The 24,393-nt window shown below is 34.9% G+C and overlaps 1 protein-coding gene across 8 annotated transcripts in view; it reads left to right on the top strand.

The window, feature by feature from the left end:
* The window catches only part of CCDC122 (coiled-coil domain containing 122), a 46,234-nt gene extending 22,232 nt beyond the window's left edge, over nucleotides 1–24,002 (top strand). For all 8 annotated transcript variants that reach the window (XM_037986740.2, XM_007960289.3, XM_007960292.3 and 5 more), the window contains 3 exons: nucleotides 611–1,009; nucleotides 1,798–1,914; nucleotides 23,233–24,002. In XM_037986740.2, coding sequence (XP_037842668.1) covers nucleotides 611–1,009; nucleotides 1,798–1,914; nucleotides 23,233–23,382 — 666 coding nt within the window. In that variant the 3' untranslated portion in view covers nucleotides 23,383–24,002. The remainder of the gene's footprint in view (nucleotides 1–610; nucleotides 1,010–1,797; nucleotides 1,915–23,232) is intronic.
* Nucleotides 24,003–24,393: the final 391 nt, after the last annotated feature.

Below are 24,393 nucleotides of genomic sequence, written 5' to 3'. Positions count from 1 at the left end.
CTGTTGAGATTGAGACAAATTCTCAGAAATTTCTAAGGAGAACCGGAAAAGACTGGTGGTGTGAAAACTAGGCTTTAAAAAGAAGACAGCAGTTAGGAATGCAAAATGCCCCAGGGAGGCAAAGTAAATATCTTTATACTCATTTTACAAATGGAGAAAAGTGTAGTTTGAATGGGGTAACAAAGTTTGTTGTGCATGATTATACAAACTAGTAAATAGCAATAAGGGTGTTAGAACCTAGATCTTTTGATTGTTAACTCAGGGCTTTATCATTTTTTATCATATTGTCTTTCCTGAGTGTGTACTTCTGATGCCTGTAAATAAATTAGTAAAATTATTATAAAGTATCTTACATATATAAAATGTCAAGATAAAACATGAGATTTTAATATTTAGAATTAGATGAACATTAAAAAATATGTAACTGAGATTCCTTCTGAAATTATAAAATAGTATTTATTGCATGTTTCCTTTTATTCATCAATTTTTAATATCTGATAAATATATTTTTATGAGTGATTTTTCCTATATTCATATGGATTAAAACATTGATTTTCATCTCATGTTTAAAATTTTGAATAAATAATGATAATGTTAAAATATATTACAGAATGAACTTCATGAGCTTGAAAAACAAATAGCAGCTATCTCTGCAGAAACTAAAGGGACAGAAAGACAAATTTATCAACAAGATGCTGCCATACAGAATACCAAACTTCACTGTGATAGCCTGGAAACTCAGATCAAAACCTTACATTCAGAAAATGTAAAGCTTAAATTTGACATAGAAACAGCTCAAGAAGATTTTGAGGAACACATGATAAAATATAATGCATATTATGCAAAAATAAAAGCACATAAAAATAGTTTGGGGGAAGTAGAAAGCAAATGGTCATTTATGACCGAACTCCATGAAAAACGAGATTTTGTTAAAAAATTAAAGACGATGAAAGAAGAACTTATGCAAGATCTTCAAAATCCAGGAGGGAACCGAATAACACAAGTACAGGTGTGGAAAATTACTTAGTAAAACTATTTTTTCTATAACTCCTTTTTTGCAAGTACATACATTAAATGGTAAATTTATTGTGAAGTTAATAAAATGCCCATAGCTGTTCTATTACATTCAGAAACTATTGTTACAATTGAAAAAACTTGGAATAAGTACATGTGTTATATAACAACTACCTTAGATGCTCAAATGCATAAAGGAAACATCCACAAATCCCCTGGATTTATAAAAATATATGGTCAAATAAAATCACAGTGAAGAATTAATCCATAATCCATTGTCCATTGTTGTAGAAAATGTAATTCACAAAAATGTTGAAGCCTTAGCTTCTATGCCAATGGATCCAGACCAATTCAAATCAATTTAGTACACTTAACGCTGTTATGCAAGCAATCTAAATTAATAATTGAACCTTAAGCATCTTACTATTTCTCTGTTATTTAAAGACGATAGAAGACACAAACTTAAAATATTGATCATTTCTTGCTAGAGAATTAAAAAGTGTCTTTTACACTGTTGTTGGGCAATTGCCACCGTAAGTACCACTTTCCTTTTTGTCATTTCATTTGGTTTTTAGTTCTGTTTCAAATGTAAGATTTCTTTACATTTTCTTTAAGTAACAGTTCTTTATTTTTGTATACCTATAGAAGTAATATTCTAATGCTATTTATCAAAACTAAATTTTGATTTGGCTAGTTTTCTTAAATTAGAGAAACACTGAAATATTGGATTTATATTGATCATCCTTTTTTGACTTCTATATTTCAAATGTTGTCAACATACAGGAAGACATTACAAAGTTAAAGGATAAAATTTTAACTGTAAAAGAATCTATCATTGAGAAAACTTGTTTTCTTGAGGAAGAAAAAAAGACACATGAAAAATTAAGAAAAGAAATAGAGGTAAGTCTTAATTATCTAGATATCAATGTTTTATGGGACCATGTTTTAAACTTACACTGTATTCATATTTCCATAGTTTACTCTCAATACTCAAAACAGCTGAAGAATAAGAACTATAAAATTTAGTAAATACAAATCATCAATAGATAACTAGAGATAACCCCCTCATTCAAAGATGTTCAAATATGTGAATGTGTTCAAACAATGCAAGCATTCACTCCTATTTAAATCTGGGCGAGGGTTCTTCCAGGTTGTTCTCATTCCGCTAAGAACATGATACCCAATTAATAGCTAGAAAGCAGCTGTGTAGTCAAAGAGGCTGCCCATTCTTAGACATCAAAGACTCCTCAAAATAGAATAAAACACAATGGAAAGAATTGTCTTTCCAAACCTCTCTGACTTCATATTCGCGGTTATCAAGAGTCAAGTTAAAAAAAACAAACTGAAAATATGCAAAATTGAAAGTCAGAGTAAATTAAGTTCTTAATGTGTTGTGGTGCCACCTGTGGACTTCTATAGTCATTATTGTTTAGATGAATGGTGAACAGAAATGTAAAATAATATGCTATTAAGGGCAAATAATTTTCACCTGAATACATTAATTTGGAAAATAAAAATATGCATGATTCAACTTGCTTTTGACTAATTTGACACAATACAAAGCATCTGAGGAAATTAAAGATAAAAACCCTCATCTTTACATATTCGCTATTAAAAAATATGATTATTTCACCTTATAGTTTACTAGGAATCTAAACAAATAATGATTTTTTTTTGCCCTTGTAGACGTTAAGGTTCATTATAAAGCAATAAATAGTAAGACAGTGTATTAGTGGTATAAAAGTAGAAAAAAATATTATTATTATTATTTTTTTTCTTTATTTTTGAGAACGGATCTTGCTCTGTTGCCCAGACTGGAGTATGGTGGTGTGATCTCAGCTCACTGCAGCCTCGGCCTCCCAGGTTCCAGCCTTTCTCCTGTCTTAGCCTCCCAGGTAACTGGGATTACAGGCATGTACCACCACGCCTGGCTAATTTTTGTAGAGGTGGGGTTTCACCATGTTGACCAGGCTGGTCCCAAACTCCTGACCTCAGGTGACCTGCCTGCCTCAGTCTCCCAAAGTGCTGATTTTACAGGTGTGAACCACCATGCCCAGCCAGAAAAAAAAATTATTAATGAAAAAAAGAATCCAGAAATTATGCATGCATGAATGGTAAAAACAAAATAGATTACCTTTATGGAAAAATAAAGAAAAATGTTGAAATAAAACTGGATTTCTACCTGATAATACACACATGAGCATGCACACACACACACACATACACACTTCTGAGTATTGAGCACAACATAGAAGAAAAACTTAACAATTTGTGTCAGAAAAGCATTTATTTTAAAAGAGAAAAAAACACTCCATAAATTCTATGGTTAAATATCTTTAGTTTTGACTATGCTGTAAATTTTCAGATTATGGGAATACACCATAACAAGAGAAAGAATAAGACTCCATTCTAGATTATTATAACACATGTATGTGATAAGAAAGAGATAAGAAAATGTCAAATCAGTGAAACATTGGGCAAATGGTATAAAAAGACCATTTTTCTGAAACATGAATATCAGAAATAAAGAAAAATATGACCATCCTCATTAACAATAAGAGACTGATAATTAAAACCACAGTGAAGTTCCATGTTTAGCCCATCTGATTATCAGTATTACAGTTGGTAAGATGTTGAGCATGGGAATTTTAATACAGTATTCTTGTGAGTGTGAATTGCTAAAAGCACTTTGGAAAGAAATGTGAAATTACCTTGTAATTTTTTTACAGTAACGTATTTTATTGAGGTATAATTGTCATAAGAGTAAGTACACAAATTATAAATGGATAGCTTGATTTATTTGGACTAATATGTACATATATTTATGTTGGTATTACCTAGATCAAGATATAGAACTTTCCCAGCATGTCCAGAAAGTTCTCTTCTACCCTTTTTATCAAATAGCCACTATTCTGATTTTTATAAACAGCTTCACTAAAATTCACATACCATACAGTTCACCAATTTTTGTCAGATATCCTGCAACAAAGTTTTAAAAATGAAAACAAATTATTCAGAGATTTTTTTTTTTAATTTAACTTTTTTTTTGAGACGGAGTCTCACTCCATCACCCTGGCTGGAGTGCAGTGGCGTGATCTCCGCTCACTGCAAGTTCCGCCTCCCGGGTTCATGCCATTCCCCTGCCTCAGCCTCCCGAGTAGCTGGGACTACAGGCACCCACCACCACGCCCCGCTAATTTTTTGTATTTTTAGTAGAGATGAGGTTTCACCATGTTAGCCAGGATGGTCTCGATCTCCTCACCTCATGATCCGCCCGCCTCGGCCTCCCAAAGTGCTGGGATTACAGGCATGAGCCACCGCGCCTGGCCTTAATTTAACTTTTAAGTTCAGAGGTACATACGTGTGCAGGTTTGTTATATAGGTAAATTTCTGTCATAGTTTGTTGTACAGATTATTTCAATACCCAGGTATTAAGCCTAGTACCCATTAGTTATTTTTCTTGATCCTTTCCCTCCTCTCACCCTCCTGTGTATGTTATTTCTGATAGGCTCTAGTGTGTGTTGTTTCCCTCTATGTGTCCATGTGTTCTCATCATTTAGCTGCCACTTATAAGTGAGAACATCCAGTATTTGGTTTTCTGTTCCTGTATTAATTCACTTAGGATAGTGGTCTCCAGCTCCATTCATGTTCCTGCAAAGGACATAATCTCATTCCTTTTTATGGCTGCATAGTATTTCATGGTGTATATGTACCACATTTTCTTTATCCAGACTACCATTGATGGGCATTTAGGTTGATTCCATGTCTTTGCTATTGTGAATATTGCTGCAATGCACTTACACATGTGTGTGTCTACATGATAGAATGATTTATATTCCTTTGGGTATATAATCAGTAATGGGATTGCTGGGTTGAATGGTATTCTGTTTTTAAGTCTGAGGAATTGCCACACTGTCTTCCACAATAGTTGAACTAATTTACACTCCCACCAACAGTGTATTAGTGTTCTTTTTCTCTGCAACCTTGTTAGCATGTTTTTTTTTTTTTTTTTTTTTTTTTTTTTTTTTTTTTTTACTTTTTGATAATAGTGATGATGGTATCTCATTGTGGTTTTGATTTACATTTCCGTAATGATTCATGATGCTGAACATTTTTTTATATGATTGTTGTCCACATGTATGTCTTCTTTTGAAAAGCATCTGTTTATTTCCTTTGCCCACTTTTTAATGGGGTTGTTTGATTTTTTCTTGTAAATTTGTTTAAGCTTCTTATAAATGCTGGATATTAGACCTTTGTCAGATGCATAGTTTGCAAAAATTTTCTCTCATTGTGTAGGTTTTCTCTTTACTCTGTTGATAGTTTATTTTGGTATGCAGAAGCTCTTTAGTTTAATTAGATCCCATTTGTCACCTTTTGCTTTTGTTGCAATTGCTTTTGGCATCTTCATCATGAAATATTTGCCCATTCCTATGTCCAGAATGGTATTGCCTAGGTTGTCTTCTAGGATTTTTTATAGTTTGGGTTTCATATTTAAGTCTTTAACCCATCTTGAGTTAATTTTTGTGTATGGTGTAAGGGAGGGGTACAGCTTCAATCTTCTGCACATGGCTTACCAGTAATCCCAGCACCATTTGTTGAATAGGGAGTCTTCCTCAGTGCTTGTTTTTGTCAGCTTTGTCAAAGATCAGATAGTAGTAGATGCATGGTCTTATTTCTGGGTTATCTATTCTGTTCCATTGGTCTATGTGTCTGTTTTTGTACCAGTACCATGCTGTTTTGGTTACTGTAGTCCTGTATTATAGTTTGAAGTCAGGTAGCATGATGCCTCCAGCTTTGTTCTTTTGGCTTAGAATTGCCTTGGCTATTTGGACTCCCTTTTGGTTCCATAGGAATTTAAAAATAGTTTTTTCTAGCCATGTGAAGAATGTCATTGGTAGTTTAATAGGAATAGCATCAAATCTATACATTGCTTTGGATAGTATGGCCATTTTAATGATATTGATTCTTCCTACCCATGAGCATGGAATGTTTTTCCATTTGTTTGTCATCTCTGATTTATTTGAGCAGTATTTTATAGTTCTACTTGTAAAGATCTTTTACCTCCCTTGTTAGCTATATTCCTAGGGGTGTGTGTGTGTGTGGGGGCAATTGTGAATGGGATTTGGCTCTCAGATTGATTGGTGTTATATAGGAGTGCTAGTGATTTTTTGCATATTGATTTTGTATCCTGAGACTTTGCTGAAGTTGTTTATCAGCTTAAGAAGCTTTTGGGCCAGGACTGTTGGGTTTTCTAGATATAGCATCATGTCGTCTGCAAACAGGGCTAGTTTCACTTCCTCTCTTCTTGTTTGTATATGTTTTATTTCTTTCTCTTGCCCGATTGCTCTGGCCGGGACTTCGAATACTATGTCAAGTAAGAGTAGTGAGAGAGGGGATCCTTGTCTTTTGCTGGTTTACAAGAGGAATGCCTCTGGGTTTTGCCTGTGGAGTATGATGTTGGCTGTGGATTTGTCATAGATAGCTCTTATTATTTTCAGGTATGTTCCTTCAATACTTAGTTTATTGAGAGTTTTTAACATGAATGGTTGTTAAATTGTATTGACAGCCTTTTCTGCATCTATTGAGATAATTCATGTTGTGTTTGTCTTCAGTTCTGTTTATATGATGAATCATATTTATTGATTTGCATATGTTGAACCAAACTTTCATCCCAGGTATAACGCCTACTTGATGGTGATGGACAAGCTTTTTGATGTGCTTCTGGATTCAGTTTGACAGTATTTTGTTGAGGATTTTTGCATCAATGTTCATCAAGGATATTGGCCTGAAGTTTCCTTTTTGTTATGTCTCTTTCAGGTTTTAGTATCAGGATGATTTTGGCCTCATAGAATGAGTTAGGGAGGAGTCCCTCCTCCTCAATTTTTGGGAATAGTTTTGGCAGGAATGGTACCAGCTCTTCTTTGTACATCTGGTAGAATTCAGCTGTGAACCCATCTGGTCCTGGGCTTTTTTCAGTTAGTAGGCTATTTATTACTGAATTAATTCCAGAGCTTGTTATTGGTCTGTTCAGGGATTCGATTTCTTCCTGGTTCAGTCTTGGGAGGGTCTATGTGTCTAGGAATTTATCCATTTCTTCTAGATTTCCTTGTTTATGTGTATAGGGGTGTTCACAATATTCTCTTATGGTTATTTGTATTTCTGTGGGGTCAGTGGTAATATCCACCTTCTCATTTCTGATTAGGTTTATTTTGATCTTCTCTATTTTCTTCTTTATTAGTCTAGCTAACAGTTTATCTGTTTTATTAATTTTTTCAAAAAGCCAGCTCTTAGATTCACTGATCTTTTTGAAGGGTTTTTTTGGTCTCAGTCTCCTTCAGCTTTCATTTTGGTTATTGTCTTCTACTAGCTTTGGGCTTGGTTTGCTTTTGGTTCTCTAGTTCTTTTAGTCATGATGTTAGGTTGTTAAATTGAGATCTTTCTAACTTTTTGATGTGGGCATTTAGTGCTATAAATTTCCCTCTTAATACTGCCCTTAGCTGTGTCCCAGAGATTCTGGTATCTTTGTTCTCATTAGTTTCAAATAACTTCTTGATTTCTGCCTTAATTTCATAATTTACTCAAAAATCGTTCAGGAGCAGGTTATTCAATTTTCAATTTCCATGTAGTTGTATGGTTTTGGGTGAATTTCTTAGTCTTCATTTCTAATTTGATTGTGCTGTAGTCCAAGAGATTGTTATGAATTCAGTTATTTCGCATTTGCTGTGGAATGTTTTGTTTCTGATTATGTGATTGATTTTAGAATATGTGCCATGTGGCGATGAGAATAATGTATATTCTGCTGTTTTGGAATGGAGAGTTCTGTTGATGTCTGTCAGATTCTTTTGATCCCATGTTGAGTTCGGGTCCTGAATGTCTTTATTTATTTTCTCTCTCGATGATCTGTCTAATATTTTCAGTGGGGTGTTAGAATCTCCCACCATTATTGTGTAGGAGTCTAAGTCTCTTTGAAGGTCTCTAAGAACTTACTTTATGAATCTGGGTGCTCCTGTGTTGGGTGCGTATATATTTAGGATAGTTAGGTCTTATTGTTGAATTGAATCCTTTACCATTATGTAATGCCTTTCTTTGTCTTTTTAAATCTTTGCTGTTTTAAAGTCTGTTTTGTGTGAAACTAGGATTGCAACACCTGATTTTTTTTTCTGTTTTTCCATTTGCTTAGTGGATTTTCCTCTATCCCTTTATTTTGAGTCTATGTGTGTCACTGCATGTGAGATGGGTCTCTTGAAGACAGCATACCAATGGATCTTAGTTCTTTATCCAGCTTGCCACTCTGTCCCTTTTAACTGGGGCATTTAACCCATTTACATTCAAGGTTAGTATTGATATGCGTAGATTTGATCCTGTCATCATGATGGTAACTGGTTATTTTGCAAACTTGTTTATGTGGTTGCCTTATAGTGTAACTAGTCTGTGTACTTCAGTGTGTTTTTGTGGTGGCTGACTCTGGTGTTTCATTTGCATATTTAGTGCTTTCCTCAGGAGCTCTTGTAAGGGAGGTCTTGTGGTAATGAACTCCCTCAGCATTTGCTTATCTGAAAAGGATCTTATTTTTCCTTCACTTATAAAGCTTAGTTTGGCTGGATATGAAATTCTGGGTTGGAATTTCTTTTCTGTAAAAGTTTTGAATATTGGTCCCCAGTCTCTTCTGCTTGTAGGGTTTCTGCTGAGAGGTCCACTGTTAGTCTGATGGGTATCCCTTTATAGGTGATCTGACCTTTCTCACTAGCTGTCTATAACATTTTTTCCTTTCATTTCAACCTTGGAGATTCTGAAAATTATGTGTCTTGAGGATGATCTTCTTGTGAAGTGTCTTACTGGGGTTCTCTGCACTTCCTGAATTTGAATGTCGGCCTCTCTAGGTAGGTTGGGGAAGTTCTCATAAATGATATCCTGAAATATGTTTTCCAAATTAGTTCCATTCTCCTCATCTCTTTCAAGGACTCTAATGAGTCACAGACTTGGTCTCTTTACATAATTAAATATTTCTCAGAGGTTTTGTTCTTTCCTTTTCATTATTTTTTTATTTATTCTTGTCTGACTGTCTTATTTTAGAAAGCCAGTCTTCAATCTCAGAGATTCCTTCTTCTGCTTGGTCTATTCTGCTATTAATATTTGTGATAGCATTATGAAATTCTTGTAGTGTGTTTTTCAGCTCTATCAGGTCACTTAGGTTCTTTTCTATACTGGCTATTTTGTCTGTCAGCTCCTGTATTGTTTAATAATGATTCTTGGCTTCCTTGGACTGGGTTTTAACATACTTCTGTAGCTTAATGACCTTCCTTCCCATACTCTGAATTCTATTTCTGTCATTTAAGCCATTTTAGCCCAGTTCAGAATCATTGCTGGGGAGGTGATATGGCCATTTGGAAGAAAGAAGGCACTTTGGCTTTTGGGGTTATCAGGGTTTTGTGCTGGTTCTTCCTCATCTTTATGGGCTTATGCTCCTTCAATCTTTGAGCTGCTGACCTTTGGATGGTTTTTTTTTTTTTTCTTTTATCCTATTTGATGATCTTGAGGGTTTGATTGTTATATTAGGTGGATTCATCTGACTAGCTTCATTTCTGGAAGCTTTTAAGGGCCAACACTCTGCTCCCAACTCCTGGACTGTGTGCTGTAACTCTAGAGGACTTGTATCAGGCCCCAGTTTTGTTCTCTGGCCCCTCGAGGTTAGGAATCCACTGTGCTGGGGGTGCCAAGGTGCTCCCAGACTGCTGGTCACTATACTCGGATGGGTTATGTAAGCCAAAGTGGTCAGTAGTGCAGTGATAGCAGGATCCATTCTTGTTTGTGCATGCCAGCAGCAGCAGTAGTAGCAGTGCAGTGGGGTGCAACTCATCAGCTGCAGCAGAGTGCTCATGAGTCCTGGGGTGCTTGCCTCCCTGCAGGCATTCACTACAGTGGCAGAGACAGTGTAGCTGCGGGGAGACAGGGGGCCCATGCTGATGGCTGTGTGTTTGGTCTCACTGGTGGTGGTGTTGGCTCAGGAGCAGGGTGCTAGTTGGCACAGATCTGTGTCCAATTTACCATTTAAAGCATATAATTCAGAGACTTCTTATATAATCAGATATGTGCAACCAAAGTTAAATTTAGAAATTTTCATCACCTCACAAATAATCTTGTACTCTTTAGCTATGACCTCTTTATCTCTCTATTGTATTTACTCATATTTTTGCTTTATTATGTTCCTTCTTCCTGACATTCTATGATTTCTTCTTCTTTCATTTCCTTTTTGTATACAACTTCTAAAATCATTATTTTAGGGTAGCTCTGCTGGTGACACATTCTTTTATTTTTTTCATGGAAGAAGGTCTTGATTTCTCCTTCATTCCTAAAGGCTGTTTTTGCTGGATACAGAATTCTGGGTTGACAGTTCTTTCCACAGTTGAAAAATGTTATGTCACTTCCTTCTGGCCTCTGTGATTTCTGGTGCGAAATCTGCTGTAATTCAAATTGGTTTTCCTATATATGTAAGGTATTTGTTTCTTGGTGTCTTCAAGATTTTCTGTCTGCAGAATGAGCAGGATTGGGGAAAAAACATTTTTCTGTTTTCAGAAGTTTTACTATGACATGTTTTTGCATGGATTTCTTTGCATTTATCCTTTCTGGAGTTCTCTCAGCTTCTCAATTCTGTAGTTTTATATCTTTTGCCAAATTTTGGATTTTTCAGCCATCAGTTACTTGAATCTGTGCCTTCTTTCTCCTCTCCTTCCATAACAAAAGATATGACGTCTTTTGTTATAATCTCATAAGCCCCTGAGGTTCTATTTATTTCTATTTTCAATCTGTTTTCTCCCTTTTGTTCAGATTGAGTAACTTTAGCTTTCTATTTTTCAGTTCACTGATTAGTTTTTCTGTTCTCCCATCCACTCTTAAATTCCACTGAACTCTTCACTTTGGTTATTGTGCTTTTAGTTCTTAAATTTCCATTTGAGTCTTTCTTATATCTTATATTCCTTTGCTCAGACTTTCTATTTCTTACATTTTTTCCAGGCATGTTTGTAATTGTTTATTGAAGCATTTGTATGACAGAGGCTTTAAAATGCTTGTCATATAATTTTAACTTCTGTGTTATATTTGTGTGGTGAACGTTGGTTGTGGTTTCTTGCTCAGTTTGAGATCTTATTTTCTGGTGTTACGAGCCATTTTTTATTGAAATATGGACATGTTGGGTATTATGCTTTAAGATTCTGGATCTTCACTATTTCCAGGTGGCCACTGGGGTCTAGATTCTGCTACCAGTCTCCACTGACTCCATTGTTTCCCATGGAAGGGGGAAAGGCTATTCTGCAGGCCTCTGCTGATATCATTCTGGGTTGGAGGGAAAAGGAATCCTTGCTACTACTCCTAACATGGCCTCCAGTGACACTGTGAGGGCATGGCCTGTTTACTACTGAGTACTGGTGAAAGTCCTGACTCTCTACTAGACCTCCTTTGATATTACATCACGGAGGAGAAGAATATTACACCTTGATGGGCAGAGAAGTCCAGGATCCTCAAATGGGCTCCAGTGACACCACAGTGTATGATTTCTTGCTACTTAGAGAGGATTAAAACTCCTGACTCCACAGTTAAAACTCCTGGCTCTTTAGTTAGCTTTCTCTGAGAGTGCACCAGCAGGGGGATTAGGCACTTCATTACAGCCTTGCAATGGTAGAAGTTTAGGCTTTCCACCCAGCTCTTGCTGGCATGAGTGTTGGAGGGGCCATAGTTTTTTCTGTGGTGTTTGACTTTAGTAAAACAGTTACTGCCTACAAGTTTTCTGTCTCACTAAGTTGCTATTTTCCTTATCTTTTGACTAGATGGAGCAAATTTTTCTTAGGGCTTTTTGTCTGTACTTCTTGACATTTCCAGATTGCTATCTTCTCCAGAATCCTCTCTGGATATATGAGGAAAAAAGAAAGCCCGTGACATTACTTGGGTCTTGATGTTCCCTAGACAGTTTGCCTTCTTCCCTCCAACTTTCAGGAGCTTCTGATGTTTGTTTTATATACAATGTCCAGGGCTTTTAGTTCTACTTATCAGGAAGAATAGGTAACTGAAGTATATCAACTTCATCTTGCCAGCAGTAGTATAAATTGGTAAAGGATGATGTAAGTGGTCACTAATGTTAGATTTAGAGGAAATGTTACTGAGGTTAAGACTTCTGTTTTTTGATGTTTCCATCATAAAACTTCTTGTCATGAAATTTAATAAACTTTTTAAGTTTTCATAATAGGGACACCTCTGTTAAGATTCTTTTGAACTTTTTCATTTTAATTCTATTCTAATTCATTTAAAAGTTGTCCCCAATTCAGTTTAAAAAATGAAAATTTAAGAACTTAAAGATTCTCCACAACAAATTATGAAACCGAAGGACAAATATAGTCAGACCATTGTCTAAAATGTTGCATTTGTGTCAATAATTTTATTTATTCCATGATGAGAATTGATCATTAATATGAGTAACCTTCTTCTCAAAACAACCAGTTTTTAAAGAAGATGAATTCAAATACCAAAAGATTTTTATTATTTCTTTTTTGGAGTCTTTTTTCTATCTCTTCTGAATATCTTTAGCCATGGCCTTGTTACAGTTCAAGAATCATCTTTTGCCTGGAGTACAGCATTGTTTTGTTCTAATTATTTTAAATATTGTGCTTTACATATTTTAGTTCTCATATTAATCTTACTTTTACATTTTTTGGTTCATAAAAATAAAAAATGGTTTTGAATATCAGTGTTTTCCTGTCAAATAAATGCTTTCAGTATTTTTAGGCCATATCTGAATGAAAAAAGCCTTTTCAAATATTTATTCCCAAAATGTCCTTCCCCCCCAATGTCTATTGTCTGTCTTCATATATTTTGGAAGAAAGGAACTAAAGATAGAGTGGAGAAAAAAGATAAGCTATGAGTCATTGACAAAAAAAAATTGGGGAAGCAAAATACAAGGCATGCAAACACAAAGCTTCAAATATAACACATTTAAGCAACAATCAGTGGTTTCTAGTTCAAGGTTAAAAAAAAAAGTGTTATTTCCAAATCCAAGAGTTTTCATACAAAGGATACTGGAGCAGTTGAGAAGTTTTTAGCAAATGATGAATGCTGCAAGCAATGCTTTGGGATAACAGACATTGTGTAAAGCATTGATGGCTTACTCTTGCCTAAATTTTGTACAGCATGAGTTTGAAATTTAAAAGAATAGGGGAAAATTGTGTACACTTTCAGAGCTGCTAAGGGTGATGAACAAAGCATGTTTAATTTAGTATGATGTAATACACAGCTATATAATTAACAAATGTATTCATTTATTGAGGTCAGCAACAGAAATGATTACACAACTAGAAAGCTAGTCCTATGAGAAAAACCCAGAGCCTGGGCATGGTGGCTCATACCTGTAATCCCAGCACTTTGGGAAGCCAAGGTGGGTGGATCACTTGAGCCCAAGAGTTTGAGACCAGCCTGGACAACATGGCAAAACACTGTCTATACTAAAAATACAAAAATTAGCTGGGCATGGTGGTGTGTGCCTGTATTTCCAGCTACTCAGGAGGCTGAGGTGGGAGGATTGCTTGAGACTGGGAGGAAGAGGTTGCAATGAGCTGAGATCGTGTCACTACACTCCAGCCTAGGCAACAGAGCAAGACCCTGTCTCAACAAAGGGAAAAGAAAAACCCAGAGAAGCCAAGGGAAAAAAGCTGATCTGAAGGCAAAGTAAGAATTATTCAGGTAGATACAAAGATAAGATAGTAACTAATTACTCTCTTTTGTAGAAAGTATAAGAAAAAATGTCCAATGTTATTAAATCTATTATTATTTATTGAATGCCTGGTATTTTTGAAGCACTTTATATAGGCTATCCTATTTAAATTCCCCATGATAACATGTCTTACAAAATGTTAGAAAATTTAAATAACTTGCACAAGGTTATATAGCTAATGATAAATGACAAAGTAGGATATGAATCCAAACCTGTTGGACTCTATTTTCCCACTTCTTTTTTAAATATAGCTTTTGTTTCTAGGAATACATTCTCCTTAAAAAAGATTAAAATGTTAGAAGAAAGGCTATAGTTCCTTTTATACTACCTTCTAGCATGTTGTTCTCTCTCATTACTCTCACCTCTTATTAATGGTACACACAAACCTCTTATTAATGGTGCACACAAACACAAACCCCTGTGGGTGGAAGAATATTATGTAAATGTAGTATATGTATCATTTTGCAACTAATTTACTTATTCAACAATCTGTCTTGTAGATTTTTCATATTGGTGCAAATTGGCCTGCTAATTATTTTTAACTGCTGCAAAATATCCCACAGTTTGGCCATACCTTAATTTATTTAGCCATGCTACAACTGGTGAACATATAAGTGGTTTCCAGTGTTTTCAATATTAAAAGTAATGTTGTAGCAAACATAATAAACAAACCCTTTGCACCAAGAAGTAGAATTACTGGGTCATGAGATAAAATCTGTGCTCTTTCTGTTACATAATACGTTCTCTTAATAACTGTGAACACAACTAATAGTAATAATATCTTTTAGTTGAAATAGTTTTATACTGTTTTATGGATTCTTACTCCTTCATGAGGTTGGTTGAGTAAGTGTTGAATTTTTCCTTATTGGAAGCCCCAAATTTGCATATTAGCTCCCCTCAAAAACTTGGCTGTAACTTAAACTGCACACACGAGGGATAAAATTCCAAGGAGCACAGCTGGGAAACAATTCGAATGCTTGTAAGCTGAGTAGAGATTTCAACATCTGTCCACTATAGCAGCTGCCCAAGTCCCACAACTGCCAAACTTTAGGAGTAAAGACCACATCTATAACTAAGAACTAAAACAAAGCTGGACTAAAGGCAAGACCTAGATCTAGGGACAAAATTGAAATAGATATACTCAAAGTATAAAACAAAGTCTCACAAGTTCAAGATGATCCACCAGTAATTTAACTGACAGAACAAAACACTTTTCAGAGGAAAGTAATAAAATTCAGAGTTTTCAACATGTGCACAATGGTTAATAATAAAACATTACTCAATGTGAGGAAAAAGAAAAATATTGGCCGGGCATGGTGGCTCATGCCTGTAAATCCAGCATTTTGGGAGTCCAAGGTGAGCAGATCACTGGAGGTCAGGAGTTTGAGACCAGCCTGGCCAACGTGTTGAAACCCCGTCTCTACTAAAAATACAAAAATTAGCCGGGCGTGGTGGTGGGCGCCTGTAATCCCAGCTATTCAGGAGGCTGAGGCTGGAGAATTGCTTGAACCTGGGAGGCAGAGGTTGCAGTGAGCTGAGATGGTGCAATTGCACTCCAGCCTGGGCAACAATAGTGAAACTCCATCCCCCCCGCCAAAAAAAAGAAAATATTATCCATAGCTAAAAGTAGAATCAACCAATAAAAATAGCAACAGTTGACTCAGAAGTTGTTAGACAAGGACTAGAAAACTATAAGTACGTTACACATTCTACAGGATGTTTATAGTGGATATACAAACATCCTTTTCATTTTATAATTAAAAGAAGTGTATAATGATTGATATTGTGGGTAAAGAGAGAGGATTTTAATCACATAAAACAACCAAATGGAAATCTTAGTACTGAAAAAATAAGTTGAATTTTTAAAATGTATTGATAAACAACAGTTGGTGGACTTTGTTTCCAATAGACTTGCACTATAAAAAATGCTAACGAAAGTTTTGTTTTATTTTTAGAGTTGGAGTCTTGCCCCTGCCCAGACTGGAATGCAGTGGCACGATCTCGGCTCACTGTAGCCTCTGCCTCCCGGGCTCCAGCAATTCTCCTGCCTCAGCCTACCCAGTATCTGGGACTATAGGCATGCACTACCATGCCCTGCTAATTTTTTGTATTTTTAGCAGAGATGGGGTTTCGCCATGCTGACCAGGCTGGTCTCGCACTCCTGACTTCAGGTGGTCTGCCCGCCTCAGCCTCCCAAAGTGCTGGGATTAAGGCATGAGCCACTATGCCCAGCCTAAAGGAAGTTTTTAAAGCTGAAAGGAAATGATACTGGGAAGGACTAGAAATGGAAAATATATAGATAAAGAGATGAGTCTTTTTTTTTTTTTTTGAGTAATTCAAAAGTCATTTGACACTTTAAATACAAAACAGTAATGGATTTTGGGTTTTATAAGATGTAGAGTAAGATATATATCAAGAATAACTTTTTGTTGTAAGGTTCTTATATTTTAACATGTACTGATATGTTAATTGAAGACAGATTATGATAAGAGAATATATTAAAATTCCTAGAGCAACTTAAAAAAATACATAAGTATAGGCATAGCTAGAAGGACAAAGGAAGAAATAAAATAGAACAACAAAAAATACTCAGTTAACCCAAAAGAAGACAGAAAATGAAGAAAGTAAAAGGACAAAAGAGATTAATAGATGACAAACATTATGATGGTAGATTTTAACCCCAAAATATCATTAGTTACATTAAATGTAAATGAACTAAGCATTCCAATTAAAAGGGGAAAAATTATTAGACTGAATAAAATCAAGTGGCAAGCATAACTTCTTCACAAGAGATGCACTTCTAATATAAAGCCACACTTAGTTTGAAAGTTAAAAAAATGAAAAAGATAAACTATGAATACACCAGTCTTTAAAAAGCTGGTGTAACTGTGTTAATATCAAGTAGATTTCAAGATAAGAACTACTAACCAAGTTAAACAGGGTCAGTCAATTCACCAAGAAGGAATAACAATTCTCCATGTATATTTACATAATGGAGCTTCAAAATACATCAGCAAAAACAAACAGAACCAAAGAAAAAAAAGAGACATCTATAGTCATATCAGAGATCCAGAGATCTGAACTTTTTTGAGTAATTGATAGTACAAATCAGAATATCAGTAAACATATAGAAGATTTGAAGAACTTATCCATCAACTTAATTAACATTTATAAAGCGCTGCACATAACAACTACTGATTACACTTTAAGTGTACATGAAACATTCACCAAGACACACAATATACTAGATTACATATTTCAAAGTTGAAATTCTATTATCACAGCAGAATTCCATTAGAAATCAATAACAGTGAGATAGCTAGAAAATACATAAGCTTTTGGAAATTGAGCATTATACTTCTAAATAACCCATGAGTCAAAGAAGAAATCACGAGAAAAATTAGAATATATTTGAAATTGAAGGATAATGAAAACACAACATATGGAAAATTATGAGGTGAAGCTAAAGTAGTGTTTACAGGAAAATTAAGTTTTTAATGCCTATAGTAGAAAAGAGAAAAAGATTTGAAATCAGCTATCTAAGCTTCTGCCATCACAGACTAGAAAAATAAATTCAGCAAAAAGTAAATAGAAGGAATTAAATGATAAATAACAGAAATCAACAAAATAGAAAACAGAAAAATAAGAAAAAAATCAACAAAGTCAAAAGGTGAAAAGAGTAATAAAATTGAGAAACCCATAGCAATACTGATCAAGAAAAGAGAGAGATTAGTAGGGGCATTACTCCAGGTTCTGTAGACTTAAAAGGGTGATGCAGGCCTATTATGAAAAACTTTATGCCAATTTGACAAACAGACAAATTGCTTGGGGAAAAAAAAAACATGCTATAACACAAGAGGAAATTGCATCCATGTTTAGCCTTATGATCCATTTCAAATTAAGCTTTATGAATGGTGTGAGGTAGGAATCAATGAAATTGAATTCATAATTTAAAACTCTTCCCATAAATAAGACTCCAACGGACACATTTTCATTAGTGAATTCTAATCATATATTTAAGGAAAAAATAATGCCCAATCTAAACAGACTGTTTCAGAAAATAGAAGGGGAAACTCCTCCCAACTCATTTTAGGAGGTGAACATAACCCTGATACAAAAAGAAAAAAAATCAACAGGAATCCTATCAGAAAAGAAATCACAGACCAATGTCCCTCATGAGTATAGATGCAAGTCTCTAACAAAATACTCGCAAATTAAATTTAGCAATATAGCAAAAGTCTAGTACATTACAACCAAGCAGGATTATCCTAAGAATACAAGGCTGGTTCAACTTTCAAAAATCAAATTATGTAATTTACTGTAGTGACAAAATGACAGAAATAAAAAAGATATAACCAACTTAATAGTTTCAGAAACAGCATTAGACAAAATTCAACACTCTCAACAAATTTTCTGAGAGTAACATCTCAGCAAATTAAGAATAGAAGGAAACTTCGTCAACTTGAAAAAGGGAATTTATTTTAAAAAAACAACCTTATAGCTAACAACATATCATACTTACTGGTGAAATGTTGAATGCTTTCTCCCCTGAGATTGGGAACAAGGCAAAGATGTCTGGTATCACTTCCTTTATGCATCATTATTCTGGAAGTCCTAATCAATGTTATAAGAAAAAAATAAATACAAGGCATAAAGATTGGAAAGAAAAAAGTAAAACTATCATTATTCACAGATAGCATAATTGTTTATGTAGAAAATCTTAAAGAATAGAAAAGACTAATAGAACCAGTAAGTGAATTTAGAGAGCTCATAGGATAAAAGGTCAAAATATAAAAATGAGTTACATGTTTATGTAGTTTCTGTGTAGTAGCAATAAACAATGAGGAAGTAAAATGAATAAAACAAAACTTTATTCATTAACACTAAATGATATAAAATACTTGCTAATGAATTTTGTGAAAAAATGTGCAAAACTACAATAAAAATTGCTGAGAAATTAAAGATACTAAATAAATGGAATGATATCCTATGTTCATAGTTTAGAAAACACAATATTATTAGTGTCAACTTTCCCTTCGAATGATGTATAGGTTCAACATTGTTCTATAAAAATCCCACTAAGTATTTTTTCCAGGAATTGATAAGCTAATTTTAAAATGTACATGAAAATGCAAAGGATCTAGTAGCCAAAACAACCTTATAAAAGAAGAATAAATTTGTAGGACCTAATCTACCTGATGTTAAGATTTATTAAAAAGCTATACTTATCAAGTAACTGTAGTATTGGTAAAAGAATAAATAGACCAATGGAACAGAATAGAGTTCAGAAATTAATCCTATTTTGTCAATTTGACAAAGTTTTCAAGGCAATTCAATGAAGAAAGGAAAGTCTTATCAACAAGTGGTGCTGAAACAACTGGATATCGGTGAGGAACCAATGAACCTGTATCTCCACCTCACAACAAACAAAAATTCATCTGAAATGGATCATAGATCTAAATGTGAAAGTTAAAACTCTAAAGCTTCCAGAAGAAACTATAGGAGGATATCTTCATTATGTTGGGTTAGCAAAGATTTCTTGGTACACAAACTTCGCTAACCATAAGTGAAAAATATTGACATGTTAGACCTCAAACTTTGAAACTTTTACTCTTTGAAAGACACCATTAAGAAAATGAAAAGGGCTGGGCACAGTGGCTCATGCCTATAATCCCAGCACTTTGGGAGGCCAAGGCAGGAGAATGTCTTGAGCCCAGGAGTTGAAGACCAGCCTGGGTAATACAGTAGGATCTTGTCTGTACAAATAAAAAAATTAGTCAGGTGTGATGGTGCACACCTGTGGTCCTAGCTACTCAGGAGGCTGAGGTGGGAGGATCACTTGAGTCCAAGAGGTCGAGGCTGTAGTGATCTGTGATCATGCCACTGCAGTACAGCCTCAGCAACAAAGTGAGACCTCCCCACTTCAACAACAACAACAAAAGAAAATGAAAAGAGAAAATCACAAAAGTAAAAATATTTGCAACACATGTATATGCACAAAGGACTTGTATCCAGGATGCATAAAGAAAGAATTCCTATCAGCCAATAATAAAGTCATACAGTCATTTTTTTAAAAATGGGCTAAAGATTTGAACAGAACTTAAGAAGACATAGTATGACCCATAAACACGTGAAAAGATGTATAACACCCTTAACACCAAGAAAACATAAATCAAAACCACAATGAGATACTATTCACACGTTTTTACCCCTAGAATGATTAAAGTTTCAATGAATATTAATACCAAATGTTGCTAAGGATATGAAACAACTGTCAAGATCATGCACTGCTGGGGAGATTATAAGATAGTGCAACTGCTTTGGAAAACCAGTTTGAGAGTTTCCTAAAAAGTTAGCATATACCTACTGTATGTTCAAACAATTCTCCACCTAGGTGTTTACTCAAGAAAAACGAAAAAAGTATGCCTTAAAAAACTTGTAAAACTTGTATATGAATTCTTATATAGTAGCTTTATTGACAAAAGCCCCTAAATAGAAACATCACAAATATCCCTAGAAAGGAGAATGGAAAAATAAATTGTGGTATGTTTATATAATGGAATACTGCACATACTACCTGTGAATAGATAACTTGTCCAGCCCTATTATTCTATAATTTTATCAGTCCATTTAAAAGTAGGTGTTTTGCTATAATGAGATGCCACTTCACATCCACAAGCATGGTGTTAAAGCAAACTAAATATGGCCTGAGAAGAACTCCGTACTTCTATATTTGAGTCCTAGTGGATGAACTGCAACCTAACTTAATAGGTAGACAAGATTGAAAACCCAACTTATGAGTATGTGTCTGTAACAACAGCTGGGTGTTGGACAATCCCAGCGGCCATACTTCAACCACTCATAGACTGCTGAGTGTTCAAACTGTGTTCAAATAAGGCAAACGCAGAGCTGTAGCCAATCCTGCTGTTTCTGTACCCCACTTCCAATTCCTATACCTCACTTCACTTTTTTTGTCTATACATTTCTTCTGACCACGAGGCACCCCTGGAGTCTCTGAATCTGCTCTGATTCTGGGGAGTGCCCAATTTGTGAATCATTCATTGCTCAATTAAACTCTTTAAACTTAATTTGGCTGAAGTTTTTATTTTAACGATGGCCATGACCAAAAACATAGATAATAAGTATTTTCAAGGATGTGAAGAAATTGGAACCCTCACACATTACTGGTGTGTAAAGTTACACTGGAATGTAAAATTATACAGTCATTTTGAAAAACAGCTTGGCAGTTCCTGAAATGGTTAAACATGGACTTACCATATGACCCAGTAATTCTACTCCTCACTGTATACCTGAGAAGTGAAAACATATATTCACACAAAATCTTGCAGACAAGTGTTCATGGCAGTATTATTTATAATAGCCAGAAAGTGGAACCAACTCAAATGTTCATCAACTCATGAACTGGATAAATAAAATGTGGTATATCATATAATGTGCTATTATTTGGCAATACAAAGTAATTAAGTTCTGTTACATGCTATGCCATAGACCCTTTAAAAACATTATGCTAAGTGAAAGAAGCCAGTCACAAAAGACCACCTATTGTACAATTCCATTTATAGAAAATGTCCAGAATAGGCAAATGTATATAAGGAGAAACTAGATTCATGGTTGCTAAGGGTTAAGGGTAGGGGCAGGGGAATGGGGAATGACTGCTGATGGGTACTAGTTGATGAAAATGTTTTAAAATTGATTGTGATGATAGTTGTGAAACAGAGTAGGAATGGAATTTAGCCTTCACCATGATTTGGCCCCCACCCCTACTAATACATTTTTTCCATACCCACCCATTACCAGACCTTGCACCACCCCATCCATTGGGGTCATCCCTGCTGACCACAAGATACCTCTTGAAACAGAGATAAGCAGCATCCCACTGTAAACCTTACTCAAGGGAGTTAGCCTTATTGCAGGCCTATGCACAAGACCAGAAGAATGGCTGATCTTTGCCCCATGCCTCATTATAATACTAAAATCCTCACCCAGGGAAGAACTTATCCATCATATTTTGATCATGCAATGTACGTGCTAGCACGATTTCTCACTGTGCCTGCACACTCTGCGCTCCACCATGCACTGTAATGACACTCCCATACCCCATGCACATTCCTGTCACCTTTCCTAAAAACACCATAAAGACCTGCCCTTGGAAAGCCAGCCAGCTAACTCTTGCTCCTGCACTGTCTCCATTGTGTTCAAACATAAGCCCCCAATAAAAGCCTTGTTTGGGAAACTTGCTCAGCCTTGTGTCAATTTCTATTACATGAGAGCCCAAGAACTTGTGGTCGGTAACAGTTGTACAACTCTGTGAATATACTAAAAGCCATTGAGTTGTACACTTTAAAGGATGAATTATATGGTATGTGAATTATATTTCCACAAAACTGTTTTTTAAAAAGATTGAGTGTTCTTGTGGCCCAACACCAAGACCAATGAAGCACTTTCCACTGTGCTTCATTGCCTTCCAGTGTATCCTCGCCTGGCTCAGCATAAATGATGGTTTATTTAATAGCAAGGAAATGGTCTACATGATCTCCTGGATCTTTTAGACCGAATGATCTATGTTTCAGTGAATCACCGGATACAGGAAATGGGAAATGGAACCATTTTTCTTAACTGATGTTGAAAGAAAAACTTTAAATAAATTCAATTTGATAAATTTAAAACTTTAGACAAATTTAAATGTAATAAAATTAAATTTAACAGAGCTTAATAGAAGAATGATTAGAGAACCAGCAGCCCTCAGAACCAGCAGAGGTTCAGACAGCTCCACTTCACAAAGTGGGCAGGCAACATTTATGGACAGGAAATGGAAATGAGGTGCAGAAAGAGTTTGATTCGTTACAGCTCAATGTCTGTTTTATTTGAATATGGTGTGGTCAGTGGACCACCTGTGATTGACCAAAGCTGGCTGCTGTGGTGGACTGAGTCTCAGCTATTGTTACAAAAATGTACTCCTAGTTAGGCTTTCAGTTAGTTTAAATACTGTTAGGTTGTGGTTCCTCACATAGGGACTCAAAGTAGAGTCCCCCAGGACAAATTTAGTTTAACGCTGGTAACTCTCTTAACAAGAAGATATTCCATTATGGATACTTCACTTCAGCTCAACTCCCAAACTCTATCACCTGCTAGCTACAAACTTTGGTCAAATTACTTGAACTCTTTTATCTTTGTTTTCTTCACACAAAAATGAGGATAATAATACCCATATCATATGGTGTTATAAGAATTTAATTATATGCAGAAAGCTCTCAGCACAGTATCTAACATGTAATAAGTGTTGAATAAATAGTTATACAATTACTGTTTATTTTATCATAATTATTTATAGTGTATAGTTTCTAATTAAGTGTTTTCCTCTTTAGAGTAGTCAAAATATTATTTATGGCTGTTTACTATTTATACTTCACAAGCCCTGTTGATGTGTGCTCTTCTTTCAATAGGTACAACATAAGAGATATGACGCAATTCTTAAGCGTTTGCATTGTCAGGTGAACAAGCTTCAGGCAAATAGACGACAGTGGCAATGGAACATTCAACAACTGGAAAAAACTGCAGCCGAATTAAGAAAATGCATTGGAATGCAAGAATAACATTGCCATAGGGCAGTGTGGAACACAGACCATGACAACAAAAATTACGGAATAGAACATTAAGAAAATGTTTTGGATTCTTAATAACAAGCATCCACTATCGGAGGCCTGTCTTAATGACAGATGTCTTTGGTGGTGGTTGTTGTCGTCGTTGTTTTTAAATCAGTCATCCATTTGTTAAAATGCCTTCTAACCCTATACTTGATAGCAGTAGACAGACAATAGGAATGCCTACAGGAAAATAGTGCAAGAGTCTCTCTGACTATTGGGAGTGTGTAAAATGTGTTATACTCATGAATACCTGTTTATGTTGCATTTGCTACCCTATAAAGTAAAAATTTAGAAGGGAAAAAACACTTGAATTTTCAATGATTTAAATTGTTAAGATATTTTCAAATGTTTGTCTGTTTCAAACTTTTTATTGGAAGTTTTTTTTTACAACTGCCTTCACAGTAGCCCATAAATATTGATATTTATAATAATGTTTTTGTACGTTCAGTGCTTCAAATATTTTACTCCATTTTCTCTTTTGTCCAGAAGGTAACAATCATTTTTCTTTGTTATAAAATAACATATTTTAGAGTGATACAATGAATAAAATATTTTCTTCACTTTTCTTTCTATAAATTATTCATATTCTGTGACTAAATTAAAGTTATCACATCATGTAACTCTTAAGAGTATTACTCAGTATAGACTAACATATTTTTTCTCACTGAAAGGCAAAATGTCAAAAATCAAATGGTAACTTGTCCGTTTCAGATAAAAGTGCTCCCCCTTTTCATGGTGCCATTGAGTCAAATACTTAGAAACAAAAACAAATAGGAAATAATGGTTTTTAAATATTCATTTGTAGGATTAAATAATTTCAAACAGACAGCATAAAAAAAAAATTTAAATCCATTTTCTCCTTACCTTTTTATGTGCCTAAAATTCAGTAAGTGGAGCTGATACAAAACCTGATATTAATAATCTTATTATATCTAACAGTAATAGTTTTATTATGGCTTA

This window comes from Chlorocebus sabaeus, chromosome 3, assembly GCF_047675955.1.
Source record: "Chlorocebus sabaeus isolate Y175 chromosome 3, mChlSab1.0.hap1, whole genome shotgun sequence".
In the NCBI taxonomy this organism is placed as follows: Eukaryota; Metazoa; Chordata; class Mammalia; order Primates; family Cercopithecidae; genus Chlorocebus; species Chlorocebus sabaeus.
Note: the sequence above shows the minus strand (reverse complement) of the source record. Positions and strands in the feature narration are given on the sequence as shown.